The sequence below is a fragment of the Ruditapes philippinarum genome, unplaced genomic scaffold (assembly GCF_026571515.1).
Source record: "Ruditapes philippinarum isolate M1 unplaced genomic scaffold, ASM2657151v2 ctg647_1_1_1_1, whole genome shotgun sequence".
Classification (NCBI taxonomy): domain Eukaryota; kingdom Metazoa; phylum Mollusca; class Bivalvia; order Venerida; family Veneridae; genus Ruditapes; species Ruditapes philippinarum.
Window position 1 is genome coordinate 391,713 of NW_026860743.1, and position 12,051 is coordinate 403,763.

At 32.5% G+C, this 12,051-nt stretch overlaps 1 protein-coding gene across 2 annotated transcripts in view; it reads right to left on the minus strand.

The window, feature by feature from the left end:
* Positions 1-9,937: 9,937 nt before the first annotated feature.
* The window catches only part of LOC132713242 (dynein axonemal heavy chain 3-like), an 80,749-nt gene continuing 78,635 nt past the window's right edge, over positions 9,938-12,051 (minus strand). For both annotated transcript variants that reach the window (XM_060695744.1, XM_060695743.1), the window contains one exon: positions 9,938-12,038. In XM_060695744.1, coding sequence (XP_060551727.1) covers positions 11,893-12,038 — 146 coding nt within the window. In that variant the 3' untranslated portion in view covers positions 9,938-11,892. The remainder of the gene's footprint in view (positions 12,039-12,051) is intronic.

Here is a 12,051-nt window from a genome sequence, read left to right on the forward strand (position 1 = left end):
TAACAAAAACATGCTTCTAAGAACACTCAAAATATTTTTTTTATTTAATAATTTTGTCCGAGGCTTTCATAATCAAATTGATATTTAGTTTCAACAGCCTCTAAATTTTAGAGATAGACATCATTTGTCATTCCATCCACATACAGAAACGTTTTTTAAAAGAGCTCTTAATGTGTACAAAATGCTTTATTCTATAAACAGTGTATCTAATGTTTAACCGAGAGATAAATGGCTTTACAAATAACGACTATAAAGTGGTACAATTACTCTGGAAATATTATTGAGAAGGGAATCAAAAGAAAATATCAAAGTATCCTCTAAAGCCATTTAGGATATAATTGGGTTGCTCCTTTTCGAAGAGTACATTTTTTCACAATATTTTTCAACATTTAGAAAACAAATTACAAGATATTTAGAAGTTTCCTAAATTATCATAATATAAACGAAATTATTTACTATGAATTTAATCGCAATTACATTTTATAAAAAAATTATACATTTTCTTAAGAGGAACAGGTTTCAGAACTTTATCTAAAATTAAAAAATAAAAAATGCAAAAACATCCATAGGGTACATTTGCGCTTATTTTTGCACACTAGTTAATAAAGCTGTACATAGTTTAGATTAACAGTACTGTCTGGTTCCCAAATTTTATGAAATGTGCATCATTTTATTCGCTCCTATCATAAGTTAATTTAACAAGATCAAACTGTTAACAAACTACTGAATAATTAAAATAGTCATAGAATTATATTACTGTGTCTGCACTTTTCAGGTTATTCTGTTCTTTTCATTGTTTCCGAGGGATCCCCACTTTTCCAGAATTTTATACTTCGCAACAGCAGGCCCCGTGTTCACAATGAAAAATCAGGATCAGGTGATCCTGGTTTTATTTTCATTGTTTTATAAAACTAGAATTGATTGTATTATGCTAGAATTAAATGGTACATATTCGAATTGTAAATAATTGCTTATTTGCAAAGAAACCAACCTATTTTGGGATAAAATCAACTAATGACAAAACAAATACAAAAATAATCGGATCAAAATGAGGATCAATTTAAGAATCAAGATCAAAATTTTGATCAACTGTAAAATGCCAATTTCTTGTAAAAATAAACAATAAATTTATTCTAAAATTCATTAATATGCTATTTTAAGTCCAGTTTTATCAATTGAATATTTAATTTATGAGGATAAATAATGGAGAATATTTGAGTTTTTAAATTTGATCCTGATCCTTTAATCTTTGGGAACACGCGGCCAGGTGTCAAGTGCTGTGTGGCAGCTGCAAAAAAATGCTCCATACTTCACTTTAGTGTTGTTATATTTTTCTGGTTCTTCGGGATCATTGATTCCAGCACTAAAATTGTCGAACATTTAATACCGGTTATGCCGGTGCTAGGGGTCGTGAGGGCTGTTGCACCTTTGCATTACCCCTCATTAATGGACTAAGTCAGACCGAGTCTGCAATTTCCATCTTAAGTGTTTGTTTTTCTTTGCATCCGAGGCATTGCTCCATTTACAGATGGGTTGGTACGGTTTTATTTGATAACCTTTTCTAAGACATTTTCTGTTAAAATATCCGGCTTTAAAATTGTAAGTTTTATTATGTTCAAAAAATGCAAATCCTGAACAGTTTAAAATCTGTGAATATTAAAACAGAAACATGTATAGATTTATCGTTTCTTTTTTTCATTCACTTGTCATTGTTATAATACAATTTTGCAGTAATGAAGAACACGGTGTAATATTTAAATGATGTCTTCATTCGGCTGGCTTACCAGACAATGTTGTTATATTATCTCTCTTTGGTGCATGTAATAAATATGGCAAGACACCATTATTACATTATATGTTGCAATTATAAGAAACCATGCATGTTTTATTGCCAGTAGTTGGCCGAGATACAGTAAACTGAGTGCTTTCATGAAGTGATGCATCTACAATGTGCAATTTGGGACAAATGCTCATATAAGGGCATGTGTTTGCATTGGGATGTGAAAAACAGTTACCGCATGTTACAAGGGGGCCATTGGCCCCAATGCGCTCACCTGAGTACTAAATGCAATTGATATACAAAAGTGAAGTTACCAGGTCTTAAAATATACAAAACAGGGTTATTTTTTGTGTAGGTAAAAAGTTGATGTTTTAAGACAATACACCAAGAACTTTAAAGTTATGCTCAAGGTTAAAGTTTATGGATGGGAACAGTTTTTACTATATACATATAAGGAAAAACTATGACCCCCGGGGCGGGACCAAATTTTACCCCAGGGCTAAAACTTGAACAACTTTGGTAGAGAACCTATATGTTATACCATAGACCAAATATCAAAGCTCTAGGCCTTGTACTTTAAGACAAGAAGATTTTTAAGTTTGGATTTTTAAACTCCTTTTCTAGCCCCGTGACCTACTTATGCTTTTGTTTGTTTGTTTCATTTTTTACGCCTTTTCCCAACAGTTTTTCAGTCATATAGGCGGATAGTTTCCTAACAATCGTTCCTGGAGAGTTACACCAGTACAAGACTACCTTCTACCAAAGCATCTCACGGGGATCGAACCCACGCCAGAGAGGTAAGTGGATTAGAAGTCATCGACTCTAACCCCACGACCACGGAGGCGGTCACCTACTTATGCAACAGATCGGAACCATTTGAACAACTTTGGCAGGAAACCACCCGAGGATCATTCCTGTAAAGTTCGGTTACTGTGCAGTCATTGGTTTTTGAGATGTTGTTTAAAGAAATTGTTGATGGCGCACGACGCACGACGACGGACAGTGGGTGATCACAATAGCTCAGGTGAGCTTAAAAGGAAACAAACGTCTATGTCAAGGGTATCGCGAATAAATATTCATTCAAGACTATTAAAACTATTATAAAAATAATACATAAGATTCTACCTACAGATTAATTCATTTGGTTACAAGAACTTACATGGCAATACAAGAGCTAACTTATATATAGATCTATATGCATAAAGTATAACAGTTCTGTAATTGCTCAGTTCTTACTATTACCCTAACGTGATTTTACATCCTGTGTTTTCCGGTTGAATCAGACATCAAATTTGTGAGAAATAGACATGATGTAACCATAGTATGTTATGTATGTAATGTTTTTCACATAAAAGAATCCAAAGTCACTGGCGAGATTCGAACCCACAGCGGTGAATGGCAAGTAGTTTGAAGCCCACAACTTAACAAAACGGTCACAGATGCCCCAGTGGACAAAATGTTTCTTTTAATGAAATACGCTCGTGTTAAACACTACGATAAGGTATACCATATCATGTGTAAGATATAACAATAGCTCTTTCTTCACTAAATATAATGTTATAATCGGCTACTGTTTCTGTTCTGAAATAGTGTTTTAAAATATAGTACTGTAAACGTATGTCAGGATGGGGAAAATAAATACAATTCTTATACAGTTTTCTAAGTTTATAACAAGTATTTCGGCAACAACAGTGTCTAGTGAGTTACTAATATTGGATTTAAATACATACAAACTTACAAGTTTGGATAACAATGTCGTTTGTAAGATGTTTACTGAATTTGAACTTTGGCGGTTTTACAACTTATTTACATTACTTGGAGGTCAAGACCGAAGTGACAACATTGGTTGGATTCCGAACTTTTATAAGGTTCGATGTTTGAAATCCACCAATGAAACAACAGAAATCCGAAAATCCTCCAATGGACAGACGGCCGGATTTCTGAATCTGAAATCTTGGATTTCAATGGCGGCCATATTGAAATCTCATATAAAATCTACATACGAAAATCATTAATATACAGAAACATGTAGTGAATATTTAAGGATTTCTGACCTTAATCAATCATAAACTTTACATAAATTACGTTCTTGAATTGAATTCGACTGAAATTTACATTAATAATAAGAAATCTTAAATACAAAATATGAAGTGACGGATTTCAAACATATCTGTCATTCGACGTCTGCTACACTAAAATGTAAAGAGAAAATCAGTTTTCTGCTATACATAAAAGGTAAGTTTAACATTTCTATCAGCTTAAATTGCAAAGTCAATAAGTGTTAATACAGTGTTCTTCAGATCAATCAGGTAAGTGAATCTTTATCTTGTAGAAGTCAACAATAGATGAAGCTAAAGGATTTCACAATGTCACATGGATTTCATTAAAAGTTCTGTTGTAAGTACATTTCAGAATAATGCTAGAATGTCAGATCCTTACACACCCCCTCCCTAAGTCTTTAAGACTGATATTCCCTGAACTTTTTATACTGTCCGAAATAGGTACTAAACCACAAAATATTTATGATTTATTTCACAGTTAGTTAAAACTTCTGCTGTTCTGTAATTATTATTACTTTATGTATATATATTATATGAAAAGTTTATTTAATCAGATAATGTAAATGTCCTCCGTCTTATTGTAGTTTTTATGTCATGCTTAATTATTTTATTCAATTCCTATGTGTTGATTCTTCAAATGAGGAAATGTCAAGATTTTATTCAGATGCGAATTTTAACACCAGCAATTTGTTTCAATATATCTTTCAATTCTTTAGAGTGCGATGCTGCTTCAAGCTGATACATGTATGTGTCTTACCATGTTTTGACTTTTTCTTTAAGCTTCAAAGATGTTTCAAATAGTAACCTAGATGGATGATACTTGCGTGGTAGCGGTTTGTTTGGAAGCAATTAATATGTATATTTATAACATACAGCATACATTCATACACAATTACTTTAGATTGAATACTACATATCTCCTAGTCCTTTTTAAAGCATTGAACAATTTTCTGATAGTCTCCTTATTCTGGGTACTGTTTTTCTAACCCAATGTCTACCAGTCATTAAGTTTCCCATAGAACACAGCAGCTTCACATATGTAGAAACACTCACGTTAAGACCAGACTCTCATGGCCATTAACTCACGTGACATCATCCTAATGAAGTCACAAATGTCTACTCATCGTAATCCCTGGTTTATCAAGCCAGCATTACCGCGTCCCGCTTTCCACTCCTTCAAAATTAATTTTATCAACATATTTCACAATGCTCCGTAAAAGGTGTTGTAATCTATGGTCATTCTTAATACACTTTTAGCACAGTAGGTATTCTTTCTTTTGTTCTGCCCATCTGAGATATGCATGTATTAGGTTCACAGGCTACCATGCTTACTTTTCCAATTCTAAAAATATATATAGGTCACCTATTGAAGTGCAAGTTCCAACATCACTATTTTGTTTGATTACTATAGTTTGTTCCATTCACTTGAGTGCATGACGAGTCATTTAAAGCAACACCAATTACTATTTGAAGAGAATTGTCTTTGTAATTAGATTAAAAATAATAAAACTGGCAACATAAAGTCTTTGTTTGGTACCTCTAAAATAACCCGAATTGATGTTTGTACTTTTTCGGATACAATAACTTAAAAAGCAGAACAATTATCTGAATGTGTACCTGTCCATTGTTGGATTTTACCATCTAAAATATTAAGTCTCTGATTTTCTATATCAGTTGTTTTCACATTTTTTCATTAAAAGTGTTGGTCAATGATGCCTTGGGAATGTGAGTTTTGCTACTTGTAACCCAAAACACTTTCATATGTTTGTATAATGCTGACAGCATGATCTATAGTACTACAGTTTGTTTCGATGCACTTATACTGAAGCTCAGGACACAGGTTATTGTACAATTTATCTAAAGCCATTCGCTCCTGTGCATTGTAACTCAGATCAGAATATGCTTTGCGTGCATGTTCGGAGAGAGCATCTGCAAAAGACGCAATAGATTCTGTTGGACCTCGTTTTCTTGCTTTCAGAGAAGATACCCACACTTGTTGGTCATACTTGTTAGTAAATCTATTTCGCAAGGCTTCAACCAGGCTGCGATAGCTTGATTTAATGTCAGTAGGAAGTCTTGAAATAAAAACTTGTGCTCTTCCCGTCAGACAGGGCTTTAAGGCTAAATTCATGCTATGTAAGTCCCAGCATCCTAATTCAGCATATATTTCAAAATGATCTATGAATTCTTCAAAATTTTCATCTCCACTAAATGATTTAAGTTAAATGTTTGGCCCTCTTGGCAACATCTTCCTGGAAAGTCCATTACGTCTGTCATGGTGTTTCGTCCACCTTGATGGTCTACCCCTTGGAGGGGGACTTCGGTCTTGACCTGCGAGCGGTTCTTCATCATTTGTGTCATACTCATCCAATGGAGAATCAGCTCTTTCAGTTTCAATATGAGGATGTGGCTCTTCATAGCCCTGCCTTTCATCATTCAAAGCTCTGTTGTTATTATTCTGACAAAATTCTATTTCAGAATCTGAATAGTCTCCCATAATTTATGTTAATCCAAATGTAAATACTGTTTAAATCTCTGTTTGCTGTTAGTCATAGATATAAGAGTACAGTTTATTCAAGGAATATAATAATGTCGCTGTCAGTTCATTTGTATGTTCCTCAGTAATAAAATTTTCTTCACAAGTTGAAATGTTATTATTTTTTTTTTTTTTTTTTGATGGATGGATGGATGAGATGCACTTGTCTGGTCCGTTTTATAGGATGGTAAATAATTTAGACCATCCCACTTCTGACACCATTGTAAACGTATGTCAGGATGGGGAAAATAAATACAATTCTTATACAGTTTTCTAAGTTTATAACAAGTATTTCGGCAACAACAGTGTCTAGTGAGTTACTAATATTGGATTTAAATACATACAAACTTACAAGTTTGGATAACAATGTCGTTTGTAAGATGTTTACTGAATTTGAACTTTGGCGGTTTTACAACTTATTTACATTACTTGGAGGTCAAGACCGAAGTGACAACATTGGTTGGATTCCGAACTTTTATAAGGTTCGATGTTTGAAATCCACCAATGAAACAACAGAAATCCGAAAATCCTCCAATGGACAGACGGCCGGATTTCTGAATCTGAAATCTTGGATTTCAATGGCGGCCATATTGAAATCTCATATAAAATCTACATACGAAAATCATTAATATACAGAAACATGTAGTGAATATTTAAGGATTTCTGACCTTAATCAATCATAAACTTTACATAAATTACGTTCTTGAATTGAATTCGACTGAAATTTACATTAATAATAAGAAATCTTAAATACAAAATATGAAGTGACGGATTTCAAACATATCTGTCATTCGACGTCTGCTACACTAAAATGTAAAGAGAAAATCAGTTTTCTGCTATACATAAAAGGTAAGTTTAACATTTCTATCAGCTTAAATTGCAAAGTCAATAAGTGTTAATACAGTGTTCCTTCAGATCAATCAGGTAAGTGAATCTTTATCTTGTAGAAGTCAACAATAGATGAAGCTAAAGGATTTCACAATGTCACATGGATTTCATTAAAAGTTCTGTTGTAAGTACATTTCAGAATAATGCTAGAATGTCAGATCCTTACAGTACCTTTAGATATACTGTTTGCATTCATTATCGATATTGTAATATGATTGTAACAGACAGGGTTATCTGTTTTAGAATCATTCAAAGAATTTTCATATATTATACAGAAACGATCAGTAAATGAAAGAAGTATTACAAGAGGGCCATGATGGCCCTGAAGTCGCTCACCTGTATATAGCCCCCCCCCCCCCCCCCCCGGGCCAATTTTTACCCAAGGGCTTTTATTTGTTTATTTGAAACCCATAAGAAGATGTTTCATGCTAAACATCTAAGTTCTAGCTCATTGGGTTCTTTAAAAGAAGATTTTTTAAGTTTTTACTATATGCATATAGGGAAAATGTATGACCCCCTGGGGCGGGGTCAATTTTGACCCCAGGGCTTTTATTTGAACAAACTTAGTAGACATTCACTAGAAGATGTTTCATGCCAAATATCTAAGCTCTAGCTCTTATGGTTCATTAAAAGAAGATTTTTTAAGATTTTAGTATATGCATATAGGGAAAATCAATGACCCCCCGGGGTGGGGCCAATTTTGACCACAGGGCTTTAATTTGAACAAACTTGGTAGACACTCACTAGAAGATGTTTCATGCTTAATATCTTAGCTCTAGCTCTTTGGGTTCTTTAAAAGAAGATTTTTTAAGTTTTTACTATATGCATATAGGGAAAATCAATGACCCCCTGGGGCGGGGCCAATTTTGACCCCAGGGCTTTTATTTGAACAAACTTGGTAGACATTCACTAGAAGATGTTTCATGCCTAATATCTAAGCTCTAGCTCTTACGGTTCTTTAAAAGAAGATTTTTTAAGTTTTTACTATATGCATATAGGGAAAATCAATGACCCCCGGGGCGGGGCCAATTTTGACCCCAGGGCTTTTATTTGAACAAACTTGGTAGACACTCACTAGAAGATGTTTCATGCCAAATATCTTAGCTCTAGCTCTTTGGTTCTTTAAAAGAAGATTTTTTAAGTTTTTACTATATGCATATAGGGAAAATCAATGACCCCCTGGGGCGGGGCCATTTTTAACCCCAGGGCTTTTATTTGAACAAACTTGGTAGACACTCACTAGAAGATGTTTCATGCCAAATATCTAAGCTCTAGCTCTTAGGGTTGTTTAAAAGAAGATATTTAAAGATTTTTCTTTTGGTTGCCATGGCAACCAGAGTTCTGCATGGAATTAAATTCTTTGAACAATTTTTAAAGGTGACCACCAAAGGAACATTCCTGTGAAGTTTGGATGAAATTGGCTCAGTTGTTTATGAGGAGATGTCATTTAAAGCAAAAGTTTACGGACGGACGACGGACGGACGACGGACGAAAAGCGATCACAAAAGCTCACCCTGTCACTTTGTGACAGGTGAGCTAAAAGTGTATTGTATGTGTGTATCTTTTACAGTGCTGTATAAAAAGTCTGTAATGGAAGAGCAGATGATAAACGAGCACGTGTATTATGGTCTCACCCAAAACATTTATTCTTAATTTAGCTGTCTACAGCTTGGAAAAGAAATAATTGTGTTTGTTGCTTTAAATGTCTGCATCCATAGACATAGTTTTATATAAGTCAACTTTCAAATGCGTGGAAATTGATATCAATGGTAACTGGTGAAAGGGGACGTATATGGTATATTAATAACAGTCCATATATTGTGTTATAACCAACAATTTGGAAAGTTTTTATTGGAAAAGGTTAAGATAAAAATCATGTTCTGGAATTGAGAAGTTGAAAATAACTTAAATCTAATGGGTTATTTTAGAGCCAAATATCTCTTACATATTTTCTTTTAAGAATTTTGTCATTGGAAATGTAATTGATTAGAAAATTAAGACAAATATTCAAAACACTTATTTCTTCAACACAGCTGTTTGAAAATATGAAGTTATGTTAGTGAAGTCGATTCGGATCACTTATTTTGAATATGTGATAATGAATATATTTAATATTTATGACCTGCCCCTGTTATAGTCAAGTGCACAACAGATGAAAATATCTTCTTATACATTGATGTTGTTCAGAACAATGTCGATAGTTATAAATATTTTGGAACAATAAAGTAACGATTGACTGATTGTTTCCAAGATTTCATAAAATGAGCATTTGTTAAAGTGGCTACGAGTTGAAAACTAAACCAAGAATAATTCCATTACCAGGCAATTAGGTTCGAGTCAGACAGATTGTTCAATTACTGTTGGAAGAAAAACTTGGCAGATATTCGGTCATTGATATCAAATGGATTATTTAATTAAATATCAACTGCATATCTGAAATATTCCCAGACAAATTGCGTATAATTCTCAGTTCTAACAATATTAGTTTTCCTTTGATGCAAAAAATGAAATTGCTGCCGTTGACATTGCGGTCATGAGTTGTAGGGAAAACTGGATATCGGGATAGCAAGAAATTGCTAATATTCATTTAAATTAGAATATGTATTACCTGAGAATCAGTTGTCATCTACAACGTAGCTCTTTGTATTTTGTAATATAAAAGAGAAAACAACAGTCAATAAAAACTATTTATTTTTTTAAAAAAGTAAACGATCTATGAAAAAAATAAGTATCTGTAAATGTTCTTTACATAAGGTGAAGCATCATTTAATAACAATAAAACATGATAAATAAATACATAACAAATGCGGATATATAGAAAACAGAACATGTATATTCCTAAATTTTGTATGTAATTTTTTCAGACACGAAAATATTCGAGTAAAGAAAACAAAACATGGTTATTTCTTAAAGAAATTTAACGTTTCTCAGACTGGTATTTGTTTAAAATCACTAACACGTGTTTGGGTTTGTTTTCTTTACGTAATGAGACCTTGGCCTACCACATAACAATGCTCCTTTATAGAAAAATAGATAATGCAAAAGAAGAGAAGAAGAGACAACAAGGCAATAATGCGAATGATTAACAAGAACAGGCTTTGTTTCCATTTTGAACATATGAAACAAACGTAAAAGAAAACCAGACATGTACATTATTCTTACCGACCAAACCCCATCTCATTCAAATATAATTGCACGATCTGGACAGATATTACTAATTATTGTAAACGATAGCATTGGATCACTTTGTCACATACTTTAAGATAGGCATGTGACAATAATTCATACAATGTGTTTCGGCTCTATTATTTCTTCAATGTACAGACAGGACATACATAATCAGGTTTGATGTTTTCAAAATCCTTTAAAATAATATTTGCTTATATTATATAAAAGACAACTTGTACACAATAATAACACAATACTAATAAATGCTTCACTATTACAAAGGTAAAAAAATTTACTTAATAAGTAAATCTAAAATGAGATATTTGCGTGGTGAAAAGTTTTAATATACATGTATGTAGTTATTAACACAAATATAAATACATTTAATAATAATACAAATTTTGAAATGATAAACAAATCGTTTTAAATGTACTAAAACACTTCTGTTAAGCATATATGACCTAAAATAACAACTTCCAAAACCTCAACAGAAATATGTAGAATTATATACCTTTTATAAAATATAATCAAGAAATCACAGTATGCTCATATGGATAAATAAGAAATACAGCGACAATATATATAATATTATGTAAAACATTATTTTAACAAAGTGCATTGTAAAAAGAATACAAATCAAAAAGAAAATATAAACAAATAAATAATTTGTTACTAAGTAACATGTATAACAAATACCAACTTATGTATGATTTAGAAAACGGACGTCTTATAATATACAACTTATATCACAGATCCATTACAATACATGCATTTACTTATATATATTGAATGACACAAAAAAGAAAGAATGAAATAGGCCAGTAAATTTAAAGATTAACCTAGAACTTATTGCAACAGAATTTTTATCAACACCTCACGAAAGAAAACAAAAATATACAAATCATCAACATTTTAACTAACACCGGAAGACAGCATTGAAAAAAAGTAAAAAGTAAAAGTTAACAACCTCGCTTTATAACTGGCATGTTTTCAAAATATGGGTTAACTGTTTATCCGACAAATTAACGAAATACATTAGTACAGTTCTAAAATTAGTAATAAATCAAAACAAACGCCAATACCTTCTGAATATAAAAAAATTATCTTCTCATAAAACACTATGTAAGTTATAAAATACCTTCACAAGTCAAGGAATGCATGATTATTACTCAGTACTTTGCCAGCTTACCTTATTTTGTAAATAAAGTTCTATGGTTCAATATAAACTGTAAATCAAATATGCTAATAATTTTATAAGATGACTAATGACTAATTCCTGAAATCCCCTTTTTTAAATTCTAATACATAACACTAAAGCATTCACAAATTCCACATGTTCAGTTATCCACATTCATAAAGTCCACTGTTCAATTATCCACATTTACAAATTCCACGTGTTCAATTAACCACATTCACAAATCCCAAGTGTTAGGTTATCCACATTCACAAATCCCATGTGTTCAGTTATCCAGCTGGCAGAGGCAAGCAACACCGCGGTTAATCCAGTGATTTTCAGGCTTTTTCGTTGGAAGTTTAATGTTCATCACCCAGTTTGTAGAGTGTCCGGTTGTTGATAAAACTCCACGTCTAGCACTTGTTTTATAAACTACAATACAAAG